The sequence below is a fragment of the Bos taurus genome, chromosome 14, assembly GCF_002263795.3.
Source record: "Bos taurus isolate L1 Dominette 01449 registration number 42190680 breed Hereford chromosome 14, ARS-UCD2.0, whole genome shotgun sequence".
Taxonomy (NCBI): Eukaryota; Metazoa; Chordata; class Mammalia; order Artiodactyla; family Bovidae; genus Bos; species Bos taurus.
This window is the reverse complement of record NC_037341.1, coordinates 1856850-1877551: the sequence shown is the minus strand read 5'-3', so window position 1 is coordinate 1877551 and position 20702 is coordinate 1856850. Positions and strand designations below refer to the sequence as shown.

Here is a 20702-nt window from a genome sequence, read left to right as displayed (position 1 = left end):
TCAGGAACTGGGGAGAGGAGACCCTTTTCTAGAAAGGACAAAGAGTGGAGGGAGGCGAGGAGGGGTAGGCAGGGCCCTGCTGAGAAGTCCTGTCTCAGGGGACACCGCTTCGCACCAGATGGCCTGAGTGGAGGGGACCCCAACCTTGCCCTGGGAACCCCCGTCGGGGGTCCCAGAGCAGAGGAGCGTGGGATGGCTGCTACCCTCCTCCATGGGTGCAAGGAGGGCTGTGGCAAAGCGGCAGCTGAAATCCTGACTCAGAGCTGCAGGCACCCTTGGCGCGGTCCATGGCCTAATAGCAAAGGCCCCCTGGTGGCCACAGGCTGCTAGTGCAGAAAGGAGAGCGAAGCAAAGGCTGAGGCCCTGAGGATCTGGGCCGGGAAGGGTGGGAGCGGCAGCCCCCCAGGGGCACCGCCTCTGCCTCCTCCCTCAGTTCAAAGACTCTGGGGAGAAGGTCCTCTCCCCGGGGATGAAGGGGGAGGGATACAGCTGCCCTGGGGGTGGACTGGGAAAGGGGCCTCCTCTGCCCTCCGATTGCCTTGGGGACCGTGTCTCTCTAGCTCTTCCGACCAGCCCTTCAGGATGCCCCCGATAGAGCCTCAGTCCACAGGCTGCCCTTCCCAGAGGGACTGGTCTGCACGGAGCTGTCCCTGATGAGGTGAGCCACGTGCCGTGGCTGGTGATGGCGCTGTAGAGGTCCTGCTTGGGGGTTACAGTGATGGCCATGGGGAGAACTGTGAGGGGCTACATGCTAATGTTCAGGCTGAGTATGGTGACAGCGACTGTGAATTAATGGTTGATGGTGACAGTGATGACACCCTGATGGAGCCTTCTGGGAAGAAGCTAAAAAAAGCCGACAGTTGGACCAGATGTTGGGCTTGGGCCGCAAAGGCATTGGTGGCTGGCTAAGACGAGAAATGTGTATACTATTGCATATTCAGGAAGACTCAACGAGGATTTTGCATTCAGAGTGGACCACAAGTTATGAAAAAGACGCGAGGGGCTGGGAGGCATAAATGTCCTAGTAGAGAAGGACCCTGAAGTAATCTCCCTGAGGTCCTTTCTCCGAGATGCTGTGTTTCATTTTAGGGAGGCCCCCTATGGGTATCTGGCCAAAGGCCTCAGAAGAAGGGGGACTATGGTCACTTTAAGATGAGAGATGAAGCAGCTAAAGGGGCATCTCCCCCAGTTTATGGACAAACAAAACCTGTGTATGGGACTGGGATGCTCCCACTGTCACCGAGTCAAAGGAGGGTGCGTGGAGGACATGAATGTGGGCAAAACGACTGAGGACGCCCCTCAGGGAGTGGTGCTTCTAACCCTCCGGGCTCTTCTCTCGGGCCCCTCCCTCAGTGCCTCTCAGAACAGAGCCCCCTGAGGAAAGACTGGACAAACCCAACCTGAGCCGTTCAAGCTGGGCCTCCCGGTGTCCGCCAACCTCTGAGCCTCAGGGACGCGGGCCTGGGTCTGTTCTTTGGCTTCTGTCCTGCGCTTCCCTCATCCCATCTCCCCTCCTGCACCTATCCACGCACCTTCCTTGCAACTGCATGGCCCAGCCATCTCTTCCGCCCTCCACTCAGGTGCCATTCGCCCAGTTATGCCGCCACCTCTCCTGCCCGTCTTCTTCCACCTAGTTCCTCCATCCATCCACCCACCCTCCATCCTTCCATCCATCACATCGCCCATCTCTCTAGGCATCTGTCCTTCCACGCATCCCCTCCCGCACCTCCTCGACCGAAGCCCACTTACCTCATCCGCCCTTCCACCCAGCCCGTCCTCTCTGGCACCTCTGCGCCCCGTCGGGGCACAACCCCGTACAACTTCCTTCCCTCCATCCATCTGCCCTGCCTGTCCATCCACCCACCCGTCAGTCCACTCGCCCAGTCGGCCCGCGGCAGCCACTCCTCGGCTCCCGGGAGAGGCAGAGAGCTGAGACCCAACTCCTGGTGTTGCTGCTGCATGGGGCGGGCGCCGGGCTTCCCCCGGTGCGCGCGTGTGTGCGTTCATCCGTACCCCCCCCCCACCGCCCCACCACCTCTCCCCTCCCCCACACCCCGCCCCCCGCTCGCGCTCCCCTCTCATGTGTGATCTGGAAGCTCTAGAAAGCCTGATGTAATCCGTAATGCAGTCTCTGGCTCCCGATTCGGGATCCAGTTTCAGAGCGAGAGATTGGGGAGCGCCGGCAGCCCGGTGGGGGAAGGAGCCCGCCTCTCTCCTCCTCCTTCTCGCCGTCCTCGGCCTCCTCCTCCCCCTCCCCGCGCCGCCCCGCCCCCGGCTCGGCTCGGCTCGCCCCCCCCTCAGGAAGGGGAAAAAAGGCGAGAGGAGCGGGCCAGGAGAGAGGAGCCGAGCGGCGGCGGCGGCGGCCGGAGAGGGAGCGGCGGGCGCGGCGTTGGCGGCGGCCCCGGCGGAACGAGCGTGGAGCCGGCGAGCCGGGAGCACAGGCGGCCGCGCCGCGTTCTGGCCGGGCCCGGGCCCGCGCGCCCCGCATCGCCCGCAGCCCGGGCATCCGGACCTCCCGGGCGTCCGGGGGGCGCCCGCAGGCGGGGGGAGGGGAGGGGGCCTGCGCGCGCCGGCGAGTGTGCTCCCGGGGGCGTCCCGGCTAGGCCTGGAGCGGGCCGGGGGTGGCGGCGGCAGGAGGAGCCCCCGCTCCGGTCGGGCGCCCGGCTCGGCCGCCGGCGACGCGGGGCGCTCCTGGGGATTTGCAACTCGCCCGATCAAGTCTTCGCCAGCGGGGCCGCTGCTGCCGGGGAAGGTAAGGAAGGCTCTGGCGGGGGGCTGGGGACTGGGGACGCGGCGAGAGGGGGCGCAGCGAGGGTGGGAGGGGGGTCGGGGGAGGGGCGGACGCCCGGACTTCCTAACTTCGCCGTTTGGGGCTTCGTAGCTCCGAGGTTGGCGCTCCGAGCTCGGACGCCCCCCCACCCCCCCGCCCCCGCCCCCTGCCTCCTCCGGCGGCGGCGACGGAATCTGGCAGGTCTCCGCGCGCCCGCACCGGGCGGGTTGAGGAGGGGGCGACCTGGACGTGGGAGAGGTTCCTCGGCGCTGCTCGGCTCCCCCGAGTCCACACACCCGCAGCCTGGCCGGGGTGGCAGGCCAGGCTGAGGAAGACAGCCCTCCCCGTCACATGCACAGAGCCAGGGCCGGCTGGGGAAGGCGTTCCCCTTGTGTCCCCGACCCACACGGGCGCTGGCAGGGGTCTCGGGAGCCCCAGAGGTGCCCCGCAGCCACACACTGACCCAGGTAGGTTCAGGAGAGACACCCCGGTGTGTCCCCCTTCCCCTCATCACACCCAGAGCCCCTAAACCCCTGTAGGGGCCCGAGATGTCCTCCCCGCACGCACAGGCTCTCCCTCGCAGCCTCCGGTAGACGCGGCACCGGCGGCGGACACTCCCTGGAGGTGCTCTTGCACCCAGATGGTCAGAGGGCTACCCTAGCACCGTCCGGCCCCCTACACACACACACACACACACACACACACACACACACACACACGAACGCCCTGACTCGTTCCATTCTGATCTTTTCCACTCGCTCGGACAGGCCGCGCGGATAAGCGGATCCGAACTTTGGGTCGGCCCTGCGCCCTCTCCGCGCGAAGCGGCGAGGGCGGGCGCCGGGCACTCCTCGGTCCCCATTCCCAGCGGGCCGAGGCCGTCGGTCCTCGTCGGCCGCCGCGCAGCTGCCTCGAGGAACTAGCCTGGCCCCCGCCCCCTCCCGGGCAGGTTGGGGCTCTGGGCCAGGCCGGCCGCCCTCTCCCGCTAGTCCCCGCGGCCCCCTGGGCAGGGCACAGCGCGCCTCGGGCCTGCTTCGGGAGGGCACGGCGGAGCTGAAAATCGCCGCGAAGCTTGGTGGCCGGGAAGGCTTGTCAGAGGATGCGGCTCCGAGCCCGTGGACCGCTGCCGGGTGCGGCGGCTCCCGCTGGGTCACTTCCCAGGCAGCTCAGAGGGAGCGCCCGTTCCAGCACCCTGGCCCCGGCCCGCTGGGCACCTTACCCTCCCCACTTTTATTTTCGGCTTCCAAGTTTCTTGGCGTGCAGGGAGCCAGGATGGACACAGACAAGTCCTAACCCACCCCTGCTTCAGCGCCCTTTCCCTCCGCGCGCTCCCGTCACGGCCCTTTCATTCCCCCGGGTCAGGGCCGAGAATTCCTTAGCAGCTACTCCCGAGGAGTTGAAATGTGTGCAGGTGTGTGGGTGGGCAGGGGGCGCGCACCCCCCTCCCCAAGCAGCCAATTGGCAAACGTGTTGGGAAGGGGGCTGGGAAATCTGCGCTCCCAACCCACCCTCGGGACCTAAGGGGACCCCCAGCGCCTTCCCTCACAGACACAAACACACGCCCCCTCCGAGCAGCGGCCGTGCGGGCGGGATGGGGGCGAACGGGAGGCCGGGGTCTCTTTTCATATCCGGAGGTGGAATACCGTGTATTTGGGGTCTGAGGAGGCGGCCATAGCGTCTCCTAGAGTCTGCAGCCTTCTATTCCTCGGCGACCCTCGCCGCCGCCGAGGGGAGGGAGGTCGAGGGAGAGAGCCTCCCTCGCCCCCGCAGGTGGCCGCGAAACTCTGCGTCCGGACGCCCGGGTGCGGCCGGGTCCGGCTTTGAGGACCCCAGCAAGGTCAAGCAGACGAAGGAGGGGGTGGGGGCTGCCGGGCGCGCCCCCGCCCGCGCAGTGTCAGGGCCACTCAAGGGGTGGGGGCCGCCCGCCGATCAGTCCGGACCGCCCGCCGCCCGCGCCGCGTCCCCGGAGGCGAACGTTGCGCGTTCCGGGATCCCGGAGCGCCCAGCCCCGCGCGCCCTTCCTCTCGGCTCGCTAGCTCGCTCTTGCTCGGCGCTGCTTTCAGACTTGTTGCGCCTGGATCTGGGGGGCGGGGGGCCGGCCTGGGAGTCCCGGAACCCGAGCGGAGGGAGGCCGAGAGCGAGGCCGGCGGGAATGCGCCAGGGCGGCGCGCGGCTCCGTCGGCGGGCGCGGCGCGGAGGCTCGAGCGCGGAGTTTGCCGCCTCCGATCCCGGGGAATGGAGCTTGTCCCCGCTGCGCTCCCGCGCGGGGGCAGAAAAGGGGATTCGCCGCCCTCGGCATCACGCCACTCTGCTCGGGACCCAGGGTCGGCAGGGGACGCAGCCAAGTTGGGGGGCCCTGCCTCGCCCGCAGGCTTCGGCCCCTCTCCGGCCTCGGTGGCCGCGTCCGTGAAATGGGGGCGAGGGGGAGGCTCTGGGGGCCCTTCCGGCCCAGGCCCTCGGCGCTCTCCCGGACATTGGATGCGCTGGGCCCGCAGCGTCCCGGGCCCGCAGCGTCCCGGCCGGCCGTGTCCGGAGGCAGCTGGGCGCCTGCGGACGCGCGGCCTCGGGGCCGGGCAGGAGGCGGCCTCGGCGGGGCCGGACGAGCGGCGGGGTGCGGGCAACCTCCCTCGGCATCCTCGCCCCCTGGCCGGCCCGCCTGGCCCGGGCCCGCCTCCGGAGCGGGTCCTGAGGGCGAGTCCGCCCCCTGGGGACGCCTCCAGCTCCGGCCGGGGCGGCGGGCGCCGGGCTGCGGTGGCGGCGGCGGCGGAGGGCGGCGCGCTGCCCCGAGCGGCCGAGAGAGGGCGCCCGCGCCACCGGCCGCCTGCCCGCCCCTTCCGTCTCGTCCGCGGCCGGGGCGCCCGCCCCATCCCCGCAGCCCGGCCGCCCCCGCCTCTCGGCGGGCCCTAGGCTCCCTTGTCAGAGCCCGAGTGCAGTCAGCCGCCTCCCCGCACTCGCCGTGCCCGCGTGCCCGGTGCACGGGAGTGAGGAGCGCTTTTGGGTACCTGTGTGCCACGCGTGCACGTGCGTGTCCGGCCGGCAAGCTGGCGGCTTGTGTGGGCAGGCACGCAGACTGCCACACGTGTGTGCGTGCGCAGAGCAGATCTGTGTCAATGCGCGCCCGGGATGGCAGGATTGAATCTAACCACGTTTTACCTGCGGCAGGTCCTGTGGCGGCGTGCAAGCCGTGGCCCCCTCAAACCTAAACCCGGAGGGTTGGTTAGCTTCGTGCATCCCGACTGACCCACTCTGGCCCACTGTCCTCTGGAACTCTCTGGGCTCCAGCCCGCGTGGCTGCGGCCGTGCTACCGGTCAGAGCACCGATTTCTAGGTAGACATATGGCCTGGATACCCTTGTGTATAGCCTGCACACATGTAGTGAAAGTACAGGTGCCCACGTGGACACGTGTGCACTGGGAGTGCAGCTTGGGCAAGGCAGAGGGCGTGCCCTGCCATGTGAAGGCTAGTGGGAATAAGGCAGGGAAGAGACCCTGCTCAGTTCAGTGAATGGGCTCTGGCATGGAAGACAGCAGCCTGCAGGAGGCCAGAGGTAGGGGTCTCCGAGAGCCCTCTATGGGGAATGGCAGCTAAACCAGGAGAAGAGGGGTGGAAGTGGTGAGGATGGTCTCACACCAGAGCAGCCATGCAAAGGCCCTGTGGCAGGTGTGAGGCGTAGGCAGCTCGTGTGCAGGAGCTGGAGAGATGAACAGCAGGACTGGGGCTCCAGAGGGAAGGGAGCCAGAACCCAGAGCCCTGCAGGCCTTGGGCTGTGTCTTGGGAATAGTGGGGACTATGGCAGGGGAGGGGAGTGGTCCTAGACTGAGGTCGTGACCTGCCCCAATGGCCAAGGAGATGGTAGGTGCTCCTGAGGGGCAGCCTCTGCCCACAAGCACACTGGACTCCAGGCTCCTCTTGTCATCCAGATACCACCCAAGACCCCCTTCAGTGTGTACCACAAACAGACCCAAAACACAAATACGAGTGTGCACTGCCCTGGAAGCTGGGCCCCGTGGTGGACATTCATGTCTGGGGCTGTGGCATTGCTCTGAGGATACCGGGCAGAGGGTGCTGGGGGAACCCCTCTTCCCACTCTACGTTGTTGGGAAAGCAAGGCCCAAGAGGGGAAGAGCTTCCCCCTGATTCCCAGCCTGGGCCTCAGCGGCAGAGTACAGAGGCACGAGGCCTCCTCTGCAGGGCGAGACGCGGCAGGAGACCCGGGACCCTTGGCCGTGGCCGCTGCCACAGAGGAGTTCGGATTCCTTTCTACTGGAGCATCCGGAGCCTTCCCTGTACCCAGTGTCCCCCTGGCTCACAGGGTGGCGGGAATCGGGGCTCCTTCCTGCCTGCAGCCACCATTCCCTCCGCTTTTTCTTATTAATTCATTTCTACTTGGGCTTCCCAGGGGACGCTAATGGTAAAGAACCTGCCTGCCAGTGCAAGAGACATAAGAGATGTGAGTTCGATCTCTGGGTCGGGGAGATCCCCTGGAAGAGGGCATGGCAACCCACTCCCAATATTCTTACCTGGAGCATCCCTTGGACAGAGGAACCTGGAGGGCTACCATCCATGGGGTTGCAGAGAGTTAGACCTTCCTGACGCATGCACCTGGAAGGTGACAAGCAATGGGAGCAGCCCTAAAGGGCTAGAGTGCAGAGGGAGTCTCCTCGCCCTAGACCCCAGGTCCTCCTGTTAAGGTGTCCCTGTTATCCTTCCAGAATGTTCTGTGCCTTTACAAGCATAAAGTGCTTTAGACAATGGAATCCGCCTGCGTGCGGCAGGAGGTCCTGGCTCACCCCTTGGCTGTCTCATCCCCAAACCTCACTCCCACTGTTGCCCCCACGCCTCCTCCCCTCACCTCCCACCCCCCGCAGCACCCCCACCCTCGCCTTTGACTCTCCAGCGGGTCCCTGCCCGTGGGGTCTGTGTGCATCCTCCAGGGTTCACTTGGGGGTGGGGGTACGGACTGGTCCCTGCTGAGTGACCGGGTGACTGCGGGAGCAGAGAGGCCTCCAGGGCAGGAGGTTTCCAGGGCCTCAGAGGCTGTGATGGATGGCGAGATGAGGGCCAGGTTGCCCCCGTCCCTCACGGGGTGGCTGGTTTTGGGGTGCTGACTTTCAGCTGAGACTCGGCTGAGGGGTCCCCAAGGTGAGAGGAGAGGCAGAGGACCTGAGGAGCTGGCAGGCAGGGGCCTCGGAGCTCCATGCGTGGCCCAGGTGGCCTGGCCGTCACTGGGGTCAGGGGGTGATGGTGGGGGGCCCGCCCCCTGGAGCCGGTGGCCAGGGCTGGCGGAGCCTCCCTGCCGCCTGGCCTGTGGAGTTTGAACAGGCAGTGTAGGCGCCGCCCTGGGCAATCGGGGCTGCCAGCCCGCTTGTCCAGGCGGATGCAAGTGAGGTCAGAACGTAGAGAGCGCTGTCCCTGCCCCCAGCCCAAGCCCTGACCCTCCGGGTCCCACCAGTCCCTGTGCAACCCGCAAGGGCACATGTCCCTCTGGCTTGGCCCAGCCCTGGTTTTGGGGTCAGCCTCCTCCCCAGAGCTCGCCCTGGGCCACAGGTCAGCTTGCCCCCCTCGCTGCCCACCCAGCCCCAGCTCTCAGGGTGCAGCTGGTGGTGGCGCTGGGCCCGGCCCACACTCTGCCATCATTCCTCCCCTCAGCCCTCCTGGAGACGGGGAAGAAGGTGTCTGTGGGTGCCGGGAACCTTGGTACCTCTAAGCACCAAGTGCTCAGGCTCCTCTCAGACAGCATGTCCTGATGCAGCCGCTGGTGCCATGGGGCGGGGCAGGGCTGTCGAGAGCCCCGAGACCTAGGCTCCCTGAAGCATGTCCAGGTTAAGCACCCCTTCCTCTGTTCTCGCCCCTCCCACCACCCCATGCTGTCAGGGACACCCTGACACCCCTGGGACACCCCCGGGACCTCCGCGTCATTGGCCCGGCCACAAGGGCCCTTCCTGACCGCCTCTTCCGATCTTGCCACCATCCCCACCCCCTCCTCGTGTGACTTTGGACCGCTGACCTTGGATGAGCCCCTCTTGCTGAGAATTCCGGGAACAGACCCTGGCGTGGGGCGTGGGTGGAGCGTCACCCGTGGCTAGCAGCTGAGCGGGCGAGGACGCCGTGTCTCCCTCGGGGAGCATGGGCTTCCTCTCGGTACCAAGCAGGGGGACGCAGAGAGGAGAGGCAGGGACATAGGTCGCAGCCAGAATCTCGGGAGCCTCCCCTCCTTGGGAGAGCTCCCTGCCCCCGAGGGACGCCCAGCTGAAGGGGCTGATGCTCTCACTGTCCCCGCCCGGGACTCCGCAGAGTGTGTCTGTGCAACACAAGAGCACTGTGTGTGCGTGTGCGTGTGCCCTGGTCGCAGGACGTGGTGGGAGCTCGCAAGGGCGCGTCTGTTCTTGGGAGGCCCCGCAAGCTCAGGTAACGCTTTCCAGGGCAGCCACCCTGCCTGTGACCCAAAGGCTCGTGACCCGAAGGACCACACGTGTCTGCCCGGCGGGGGGTGGGGGTGGGGCAGAGCTGCTCAGAGCGGGCGGGTGTGAGCACAGGCCCAGAGCGCGGAGCGTGGGGTGTCTTCAAGGCCTGCAAGTGGCCTGGGGTGACAGGCTCTTGGGAAGGAGAGGCGTGATGAGAGTGCGGGTCTGGACGGGGCAGCCTGGAGCAGAGCCAGCCCAGGACAAGGCTCCTCTCTCTGCCCCAGCACTGGACCTTCCGGCCGGGCCGCCTTTCTCTTTCCTCCGGGGCGGCTCTGCCTGGCTCCCGGCCAGGTTCCCCTGGCGCCCCGGTGCCCAGGCTGGCGGGCAGGGGAGGGAGCCTCCCCACTGGCAGCCCAGCCCCGCCCCGGCACCCGCGCCCCTGGACCTGGGGACCCTTCCTGGTCTGCTTCCCCTCTCTGCTGGGAGGACGACGCGGCCAGGCCCCCTCGGGGCAGGCCTGGGATGCCCCACAAGTCGGCTGGGGTGCTCAGGACGCTGGCTGGCCACACATGGGCTAGGAGTGGGGGCAGGTGGTGGTCGTGGGGCTGGGGGCCAGGGTCTCCTAGCAGACCACCCCCGGTTCTGCTCGTAAACGGAGGCCTGCCCCGGCTCCCAGCCCCTCCCTGTGGCCCCATACCACTGAGACCGCTTGGGCAGGCTGTCTGGGGTCTGTGACCGGGGTTGCCCAGTGGGGCTGCCTGTGCCTCTGGGAAACTAGCTGCCTGACCTGCCATGGCCCAGGAGGGACCTGTGGGGGCCCTGGGCATCCCACGGGGGGAGGGCGGGGTGGTCAGGCGCCCTTAGGTGGCCTCTCGCAGCCCTGCCCACCCACCAGCCCTCGGGCCGCCGTCCGTACCGCGGCTGCCCACCCGCCCCTCCCCCAGGGCAGCCTTCTCCAGGACACAGGCGGGCACTGTTCAGGGGGCCGGCCGGGACAACAGAGCGCCTTTGTGGCTGGTGTCTGGGGATGCCATTGGTGGCCTGGGGTGGGTGGGGAGGGGACGGCAGGGCCAGGAGGGGAGCGAGGGGCCCCAAGGATGGAGGTGCGGCTGGAGAATCCCGGAGCCTGGTGGGCCAGCATCGAGCCTGGTGGGCCAGCATCGAGCCCACGCCCCTGTGGGCAGGGAACCTGGGGCACCCTGGTTTCTGATGGCAGGCAGGGGCTGGACAGTCCACCTGGGTGCGGATGCATCTGAGACATGGTGGGAGGTGGGTGGGGCACCCCTCAGCAGATTGGTGACCCCTCCAGCTGTGATGTGGGGCTGACACTGTTACTGCCTCGCAGGGGTCCCCTGAGACCCGAGACCTGGCCCAGTGTGCGGTCAGCCCTCTCTCATCACCATGACTCCAGCTCCTCCTCCCTCACCTGGCTCTCTGGGGTCCCCCATCCCTCACCCAGAGGCTGCCCTGCAGGCTCCGAGAGGCCATGCGGAAGGCTCGGGGCAGAGGCTGGCCAAAGTGCTGGGGCCGGGCACTCGGCAGGCTTCCTGGCCGCAGGCAGGTTGGGGAGGCGGGGACCCTGAAGGGGCTCGGGTGCCCATTGATCACTGGAACCCAGGACGGGCAAAGGGCGCTCGACGCCGCAGTGACCCCAGTCGGGATATGTGAACCCACGGACCAGACAGAGGCCTGCAGCCTCCGAGAGACAGCCACCCGTGAGGACTTCCGAGAGGAGGGGCCGGCGACCACGCCGGAGCCCAGCACTGAGGCCAGGCGCCCCTACCTCCCTAGGAGGGGCCGGCGACCACGCCGGAGCCCAGCACTGAGGCCAGGCGCCCCTACCTACCTCACCTTTGGTCGGTGGGCCTGTGGAGTCTGACCCGACGGCAGGCCCAGGCTCTGGGTGTGGCTGAGGGTGGGAGCACGGCTCAAATGAGCCACTGCGGTTACCTGAAGGGAGGGGTGTGGAGCCGCCCTCCCTGGCCCGGCCCTCCTCTGAGGCCCTGCCCTGGGCTCCCTGGGGCTCCCCCTCCAGGCTGACCCCTCCCGGGTCACTGACCCACACATCCCATAGCACACACTGAGCCCTCCTCCTGCCGTCAGCCTCGTGCGAGCGTGCTATAGGTGCCCACGTGTGCAGACACCTCGCACACACGTGTGTGCACACAGAACACACACATGCACACACAGATACTCGTACGCGTCTGTTCCCCCAGCTCAGCGAGGGTCCCCACCGCCCATCACCCACTTGCTTAAGGTGGGGGTCTGGTCATCTCTGAGGCCCTGTTTGTCCTCTGACTGCCCCCTGCCCATCTCCTCCCATCTCTCTGGGCCTGTGCCCCCAACCCTGTCAGAGGAACCCCTCAGTGAAGATCAGGGGCCACCCCTGTTGATCTCAGGACCCTGCCAGCATCGCCCCTAGGGGACACTACCCCAGGGTGCCAGGCGGGGTCCGGGGCTCCCTCGTGGGCCCCACCCCCTCTCAGCTGTGATCTCCCAGCCTGGGATGGGTTTGACTGGTTGGTCTCCACCCCGCTGTGTCACCTGGGGCCTGACACTGGTGTGCCCCGGCCTGAGCGGCCTCTGAGCCGTTTATCCAAGGCCTTGTTGGAGCTCTCAGGCAGGCAGGGAATAGGGCCGGGGGGGCCCCGCTGTTGGAAAGCACCTGTGGGCCTGTCGGGGGCGGGGCAGAGGGCGGGGACTGGGCAGGTGCAGGTGAGTGGCCGCTGGCAGGCTCAGGGGCCATCCGTGCTGGCGGCCTGGGCCTCCTGCCCAGCTCTGCCCCGAGTCCAGCCAAAAGAGGCCGGACCAGGCCACTCAGGGGTTCGGGCTCAGAGCTGGGACTGCCTTCTGGCCAGCAGAGCTGTCCCCAAGGCCCAGGGCATGGAGCCCTCAAGTTCTGGAGAACTCCTGGCCCTCTGGTGGCCCCAGCGACCCCCCGCTGTGGGACCCTGTGTGAAAACCCCACGGGGGGCTCTGCCAGGCCATCTTCTAGCCCCAGGAGCCTCTTGAAGGCTCACACCGGAGCCTCAGTCTTAAGGGTACCCTGACCTCCCCTTACCTGCGCCCATTGGCACCTCCCACGTCCCCAGGGTGCAGGCTAGAAGGTGCCCTCCTCCCCTGCCCGCTGGGCCCGGGACCACTCCCTCCTGTGGCCCCAGCACCTGCCCCGCTTCCTTCCTGCTCTCGGGCCAGCTTCTCATGTCGCCACACTTCTGGGGGGCAGTTCTGAACAGGGCCCTGCCCTGATTGTGACCCTCACTGCTCCTCTTGCCTGCTGTGCAGGGCACGGGGGTGGCCTCGCTCCCCGCACAGGCTGACCGGATCCAAGTGAGCCGGTCTGGATGAGGGCAGGCCGGCTCGCACGAGCCCCTGCATGGGCAGGGCTAGGGCAGTCTGCCTGACCCAGGGCCGTGCCCTGCCTCTCGGGGGCAGGGGCTTTGTCCTGCAGACCCGGGGCCAGACCCTGGCTCAGGCATCCAGCACCCACAGACTCCCACCCAGGTGGCTCTTCTGTGGCCACAGGCCCCTCTGCACAGAGATCCTCCAGGTTGTGGAGAGTTGTGTCTGGCAGAGGAGGTCTTCCCATGCGTCCCGCCACGCGGGGCCAGGCCGATGCCCCATCCAGGCCTATAAGGCCACAAGGTTGGGGAGGCGGCCGTGCCTCACCAGACCCTCATCCCCAGCATGCAGGCAGAGTGTCTGCTCCAGGCTGTATCCACTTTCCAGATGGGAGGGCTAGGAGTGGGCTCCCAGAAGCAGGGATGGGGTGGGGGGAGGGTGGGCAGGGCCCAAGCAGGACCCTCTAGGGGCAGGTGTGCGATTTTGGGGTGGCCTTGACCCTGGGTCCAGGGGGATGGGACAGGCTGAGTTGGCTGTTGAGTGGTGGGGTCGGGGGGCTGTTGGAGGAGGCACCAGACTATGATAAGGGTCTCCACTGGGCTCTGCTGACATCCACCAGGGACTCTCCTGGGCAACAGAGCTGGGGGGCTGGCAGCCACATTGGTTCCCAGCCTAGGGCCAGGGGAGGGGGTGCTGCCGCTGGGGCAGGGGCTCATGTGAGGTCTCGAATCCCACGGCCACCCTGCAGGCAGCCTCCCAGCTCTGGGATTGGCCGTAGTACCCTGGCCCCAGCCTCAGTCCCCGAACATGGGCTATGGGGCTCCGCGGTGCTAGGCCCAAGGCTGGCCAGGATGGCCTGGAGGTGTGGCAGGATCAGCGGCTTCCTGGAGGCAGGGGCCAAGGGCAGTCTGCCCAGTTCTCCCCAGAGGGCCAGCACAAAGAGTTTGCAAGTTCCCTCCCCAGCGTTTGCCACTAAAGAGCCCCCAGGGGCCATCCCTGGTGCTCTGGAGCCCCCTCCCGGCTCCTCTCCCCACTGGGGTCTCCTCCTGCCCCATCTCTGGGTAAATCCACGGGTCCAGTGCTTCCCTTATGCTGGGAGAGTGAGGCTGCACCCCCCTGTACAGATGGGGAAACTGAGGCTGGGGGTAAGGGTGTGGCCGCATTCACACAGCCATGAGGGGGGCCACCCACACCCAGCCACCCTGGCTTAGCTGGCGCAGAGCCCGAGGCCGCCCATGCCCCGCTCCCTGCCCTGCCTCCACAGCCTGTGGGGAAGGACAGCAGGAGGGGACTGCAGAGCGGTGGCCGACCTTGTGCCACTGGCCAGCTGGGCCTGGCAGCATGAAGCGGCTGGCGTGTGCGCGGTCAGCAGAGCGGAGGGGCCGCCCCAGGCCAGGAGACTTGGGAGGCCGCTGCAGCTCTTCCTGCACCCACCCGCCCAGCTGCCATGGGGGATAACCCCCAGCAGGGGCTTCGGGGAGGTGAGGTTTGCAGGCTAAAGGAGCTCTCCAGGTCCACATGCAGGCGGGTCAGGAGGGGCAGTGCTAGCCTCTGAGCCCAGGCTCCGCTTCGTCCCCGCTGACCTGTGACGTCCCGTCCCCACCCCCCGCAGTGAGTGGGTGGTACATGGCCAGGCCCACTCCTCCGCAGGTCAGGGGACCCCAGGGCCAGGAGTTTGGGGCAGCCTGGGGCTTCAAGTGTGGCCCTGCCCCCTCACTGTGACCCCATCTGAGCCTCGGTTTCCTCATGTGACATGGAGGGGGACAGCGCCCGCCTGGCTGGGGGGACAGGCAGGGGTCAGCGTGGGCCGAGGCCTGGTCCCGGGGGCTGCAGGTGACTCCAGGGAAGGGGAGAGGGTGGCTCCCTGGCAGGAATGCAGGCAGGAGGCTGAGCGGTATGTGCCAGGCACAGGGCGGATGGATGTCAGCAAAGCCAGACCAGGGTCTGACCCCACCCTCGTCCCCCACAGAGCCAGTCACTCATGCAGACGTGAGGACTCCGCACCCGCCAGGGCAAGGCTCAGAGAGGCGGGGCTGCAGGAGGCCGGGGGTGACCTCTGTCCTCTGCCCTCCACCCTGCTTCTCCTCTGGCTGGGTTTTCAGATCCTTCCTGAAAGATGTGGGGGAGGGGTGTGGTCTGAGAGGCCCAGAGGCCCAGCGACAGGATGGCTCCCATGGCTGTGATGGGGCCAGTGGGCAGGCCCGGAGCCCCCGGAGCCTCACCAGGCTTCCCAGCTGAACGGGCACAGCCAAGGCCCCTGGGCCAGCGGCCCTGGCCAGGGCTGCCCACCACTTCCCGCCCAGGCTTGCTTGGGGAGGAAGTGACCCGCCCCTGGCTCTCTGCCCCTGCAGGTGGACACACTGGCAGGCGGGCAGAACAGGTGACTGAATGCGGGCCAGGCCCGCGTTGGAGGCTCAGAGCCCAGGGTGGGCACTGCCCTCAGTGTGCCCTCCCAGGGGCTCAACCCTGCACTCTGCTCTTTCTCTTCCAGCTGCTGCTTGAGGCCATGGGCAGGTGCCAGGCTGCTGGACCATAGGAGCCACCACTGCCCCCCCAGTGCCCGGAAGCCACCTCTGCCCCCCGGTCCAGAGCCCCGGCACCCCCAGCCCGGCCCAACCCCGCTCGCCGCCGGACCCTGGCATGTCCAGGCCTGGCCCGCGCCTGCCTGCCCAGCCCGCGGAACCCCGGCGGCCCCGCGAGCTAGGATGAGGGGCCAGGCCGCCGGCCCGGGTGCCCTCTGGATCCTTGGGCTGCTGCTGCTGCTGGGGCGCCAGGTGGGCACAGCCGCGGGCACGGCCGCAGGGCCCGGGGCTGAGCCCTGCGCCACGCTGGTGCAGGGCAAGTTCTTCGGCTACTTCTCGGCAGCCGCGGTGTTCCCGGCCAACGCCTCGCGCTGCTCCTGGACCCTGCGCAACCCGGACCCGCGCCGCTACACGCTCTACATGAAGGTGGCCAAGGCGCCCGCCTGCAGCGGCCCCGCCCGCGTCCGCACCTACCAGTTTGACTCCTTCCTGGAGTCCACGCGCACCTACCTGGGCGTGGAGAGCTTCGATGAGGTGCTGAGGCTCTGCGACCCCTCGGCGCCCCTGGCCTTCCTGCAGGCCAGCAAGCAGTTTCTGCAGATGCAGCGCCTGCGGCCGCCCCAAGACAACACCCTGAGGACCCGGGACGGGCCCCCCGGGCCCAGCGACGACTTCTCCGTGGAGTACCTAGTGGTCGGCAACCGCAACCCCAGCCGGGCCGCCTGCCAGATGCTGTGCCGCTGGCTGGACGCCTGTCTGGCTGGCAGCCGCAGCTCGCACCCCTGCGGCATCATGCAGACCCCCTGCGCCTGCCTGGGCGGGGACACCAGCGACTCTGCCTCTGGCTCCCTGGCCCCCCGTGGGGACGTCTGCCTGAGGGACGGCGTGGCTGGGGGCCCCGAGAACTGCCTCACCAGCCTGACCCAGGACCGGGGCGGGGATGGCACTCCAGGTGAGTGAGCGGCAAGGCGTCCATGACACAGCGCAGGGGGCGGGGCCGGGGGGGCGCTGCTGGTCACCTGGAGGTCAGGGGTCACTTGGTCCCAGGGTACACTATTTGGAATTCTGGGAGAGGTGCAGGTGAGCCCTGTGGGGGTCAGAGGCAGGGCAGTGCAGAGGTGAGGGTGAGCGTGTGCTCTGCCAGCCCCACCTTCTTAGCAAGCTTGGGGTCCTTGGTGAGACAGGCACCAGCATGGGGCAGGGCTGGTACCATCAGGGGGTGGGATGGGGAGCGGAGCTCCACGGGGGCGGGGCAGGAGGGAGACCCCGAATGCGCACGGAGGGGAGCCCCCCGTGGGACCCCAGGGTGAGGGTGACAGGAGACAGCTCTTCACCATCTGTGCAGGTGGAGACCAGACAGTGTGCCAGGTGCTCGGGAGCCAGGCTGGGCTGGGCATCCATGCGGGTGGGTCCCCGTGGGGCTGGGTGACATGCTCAGGGCTCTTGGCCTCTCCCAAGCCACTGAGACTGATGGACTCTTCAGAAAAACGTCTTTCAAGGCATGAGAGCAGCTCCGTGGGGGGTTTCAAGGGGAACCAGCTCTCCTGGAACATGGTTCTATTCATGGCCCCTGGGCCGTGGAGCCCAGATTAGAAACCTCCGTGAAGCGGTGAGCGTAGCTGGAGAGGAGAAGAGGGAGGGGGCGGGCAGAGCCCCCAAGGGTGGGGGCGCAGCGTCCAGGAAGCCGTCGGGAAACCCCCGCCTTCCATCAGTTGGGTCAGGGTCCCCAGCGATGGGGTGCAAGGGCTGGTCTTCGGGCTGGACCAGATGGAGGGCGCTGTGACCTTGGCATGGGCAGCCCCGCAGCATGGTGGTGGGGGTGGTCCTCCGGGTGGAGGAGGAGGACAGAGCAGAGAGGGGGCAGCAGCTTTGGGAGGCCAGTGGGTGCAGGAGGGCCAGGCAGGGTGGTGACCTGGCCGCACACGTCGCTCGGCCACTCCCCAGTGGTCACCTGCCACCTGAACCTCAGTGTCCTCACCGGCAAGGTGTTGCCTGCTTTGAGGGACTGTCCAGTCGCCTCAGGCCTAATGGCCCTGGAGCTTGGCCCACAGTGGAGGCCACAGCACAAGAGCTGGCCTCTGCAGCATCCCAGGGCAGTGACCGTGCTAGGGAGATAACCTGGTCTAGCTGGAGCTGCACAGAGCTTGTGGGACAAGGTCAAGGAGGCGGGGCCGCTGTGATGAGCTGTGAGCTCTCAGGGCTTGACGTTGGTGCTGGAGGGAGCAGGCCCAGGTGTGTGGTTGGGTGCAAATGTGGCCAGGCCTCCCGGACGGGGTTTGCCTCTTCTTGAGAGCTGAAGGGCCGTGGGGGCTTTAAGCAGAGGGGGCACAGGGCTGGGGCTGTCGATGCAGTGTCTGGCTCAGAGCAGAAATCCAGGAGGGAGCTGATGCTGGCCTGGCCGGGAGGAAGGGGGAGCGCCTGGGGGATGGGGTGAGCAGCTGATGGACTTGCTGATGCCAAGGATGTGGGCGTGGAGGAAGGAGATTGATCGCTGGACCATGCCCAGGTTTCTGTCTGGGCGTGAGGACCTCAGCTGAGGTGGGGAAGTGGTGGGGAGGAAGATCCGGAGGTCAGAGTGGGACCCGATTATGAGAGGCCCATAGGCCATCCAGCGGGAATGTCATTTGAGAGGGACCACGGGGTCAGGTTCAAGTTAATCCCAGCCTGCCCTGCACTTTCTGTGTCCCTGGGCCAATCCCCTCAGGCTCCTTGTCTTTAAAATGGAGAGAGTAAAACATCTTCTTTCCTTGGTTGTCATGAAGAATGAGAACTGGGGTGAAAGTGTTTCTAAGCAAAAGCAACATCAGTGATGAAATGTCAATATCTATGTTTATTATTAGGTAGGGGATCTGGAGGGCTTGGCAGGCAGAGACAGATTAGAGGAGGAGGAGGGCTACGTGGGGACTCTGGACTTGAGCAGAGATTCTGAGAAGGGGAATGTTTGCATGTGGTGCTGGAGGGAGGTGGGCCGGTGTGCGTGTGTGCACACACATGTGCACATGCTTGTACTCACACGTCTACGTGCACATGTGTGTAGTGTGTTACGTGAGCATATGTGCACAGTGTTATGTAAGCGTGTGTGTTCAGTGTGTTATGTGAACATGTGTGTGTTCATGCATCCATGTGTACAAGTGTGTGTGGGGGGAGCATGTATGTGCGTTCACACAGGCGCTGCCAGTATGTGTCTGCACACACTCACACATACACATGTGAGTATTTGCATGTTTGTGTGGCTGGCGTGTACACGTGTGCATGCTGGTGTACAGCCATCAGGTATCTTTGTGCACTGTGTTTGTGCATGCGTGTGTGTGAGCGTGTACACGTGTACACTGGTATGTACTTGAATTCACTGTGCACGCACGCGCATGCGTGTGTGTGTGTTTAGGCTGGCTCTGCGCAAGTCTTGACAAAGCTCAAGTCAAGGCTCCGTGGCAGGGCCGACTGCCTCGTGGAAGACAGTTTGGAGGGCATGCGGGCTGGGGCTGCCACCAGGAAGTGAGGCGCTCGACTCTGAGGGCGGGGCAGCAGGAACAGGAGGTGGTCACCCCCACCCAGGGGCGGCGCAGACTCCATGCCCGTGCCTGGACTCCGAAGGCCCTGATGCTTCTGAGGTCTTGGGGGTACACGTGGCGTCAGCAGGTTACACCACAGCATCTTAACCAGTTCACTCTTCCCAGCCGTGCAGGTGGCTCCCAGCGAGGACCCGCCTCCCGGCCCAGGGCCTCTGCCCGGGGTGCTCCCTGGCCCGGAGCACTCTCCCCACATGCCCCCTCGCTCAGGGGCTGCCCAGATGGCACGTGGCGGCAGCCCCAGGCCCACTGTGCCCTCCCTCTCTCTCCCTCTCTTCCCACACGGAATCGCCCGTGAACACCTGAGAATTTCCTGTGTCCTGACTCTGTCCCTGCCAGGATGTCCCCATCGTGGGGCAGGGGAGTTGGCCCTGCTCACTGGGGACGCCCTGCTGTGGCCCAGCCCCTGGTGGCAGCAGGCCCTTGATAAACACGTGTTGAGTGGGGGGAGGCACAGAGGCGTCCAGGCTGCGGGCAGGCTCACACAGCTTGAAAGGGGAGACCCGGAGCAGAGCAGCTCTTGGCCACCCGGGGCTTCTCCTGCAAGAGCTCAGGTGAGAGGGTCTGTGTGTGTGTGTGTGTGTGTGTGTGTAGGGGCGAGGTGGCCCACGGGCCAGAGAGGTCTAGCAGTCATTCAGAAGACACACAGCTGAGCCAGACCCCACATCATGCTGCGGAGCCTGTGCCCCGGAGCCACGCCCCCCACCCCGAGCAGGGGAGGCTGAGCCAGGCGTGTCCTCCGTCCCTGCTCGAGGGGGCCGTGCGATGCCCAGAGCAAGCAGGCGGCCCAGGCCAGCCCGTGGCCCACTTTCAGCCATGCCCCTGCCCGGCCTGTCCAATCGCCACATGGCCATGCCATGCGTCCGACTGGCAAGCCTTCCTCGGGCCAGAGCACCGCTCCCTGCCCCCAACCGGCTGCCCCTCTGCACAGCCCGCCCGCTCCCACCCCCTCCAGAGTCTCTCTGCGTTTTTCTGCCTCTGGTGAGATGGGGCCATTTCTCTCAAGGGTTGCTTTAAATATTCATGTTTTAATTAAAGAATTTTATTGCAGAAGCGACATGTAAGATAATGAAAAAGCAGCATCCTGGGGGCTGGGGGCCAGTGTGTGTGTGTGTGTGTGTGTGTGTGTGTCCCTGTGTATATGTGTGGGTCCCTGTGTGTGTGTCCTGTGTGTGCGTGTGTTCTTGTGTGTGTGCATGCGTGTCCCTGGGCATGTGTGTGTCCCTGTGTGTTCATGACCCTGCGTGTGCACATGTGTGCCTCCCCCAAGTGCCTGCCTGGGTGGGGTGGAGCTGGGCTGGAGCCTGAGTGTGTGACATCCTCAGCGCGTGTAAGGCAGGGATGCTGAGCCTAGGGCCGTGACCTGCCCCAGGCTGAGTGCCCCGGTGCCTCCAGGCCCGTCCGCTCTCAGCCGGGGTGCCCCTGCCCTGACACCCCATGGGCTTTGGAGTAATTCCCACCCTCAGTGCCGCACAGCTACCCTCTCTAGGGGCTGCAGTGTGTGGAGAGAGGCAGGGCTCTGATAGGAGGAGGTACTCGAGGGGAAAGGGTGTGTCTCTGGAGTTTAGGGGTGACCAAGAATGTGTTAGGGGGATGGGGGGGACAGGAGCAGGAAGGGTCAGGGCCTCCCTGCCAGGACAGTTTTCATCCCAGCCTGGGGAGCTGTTCTTTTGCGCAAAGGCCAACTTAGAAAACCTGGAAAACAAGGTTTCCAGCTCCAGGCAGACAACCTCCAGGTATCGTAGGCGGACAGAGGAAGACGTGACCCCGTGGAGCCCATAAGAGCACACGGGGGGCCGCCCAGAGTGGGGTTCCCACACAACCCTGCAGCTGGGAGGCTGGGAGCTGTGGCTGTGCTGGGGTCTCGCTTCCCCCCAAAGCGGGGAAGGGCTGTGAGTTGTATAGCCAAAGCTCCGGGAGGCGAAGAGACCTGCCCAGGTCATCCAGCATTGAAGTGGAAAGCTAGCAGGACCCAGGCCTTGGCACCCTTCTTAGGACGGGGGCGCCTGCCGGACTAACCCTGCAGACGGGGTCCTGTCACTGACTTGCCGAGCCTCAGTTTCCTTCTGTGAAATGGGAATGGGACAGTACCTGC

At 66.3% G+C, this 20702-nt stretch overlaps 1 protein-coding gene across 6 annotated transcripts in view; it reads left to right on the top strand.

The window, feature by feature from the left end:
• Window positions 1-2627: 2627 nt before the first annotated feature.
• The window catches only part of ADGRB1 (adhesion G protein-coupled receptor B1), a 77580-nt gene continuing 59505 nt past the window's right edge, over window positions 2628-20702 (top strand). For 3 of the 6 annotated variants that reach the window (XM_059893265.1, XM_025001588.2, XM_025001586.2), the window contains exons 1-2: window positions 2628-2752; window positions 15008-15990. In XM_059893265.1, the coding sequence (XP_059749248.1) occupies window positions 15222-15990 (769 nt within the window). In that variant the 5' untranslated portion in view covers window positions 2628-2752; window positions 15008-15221. 6 annotated transcript variants of the gene reach the window in all.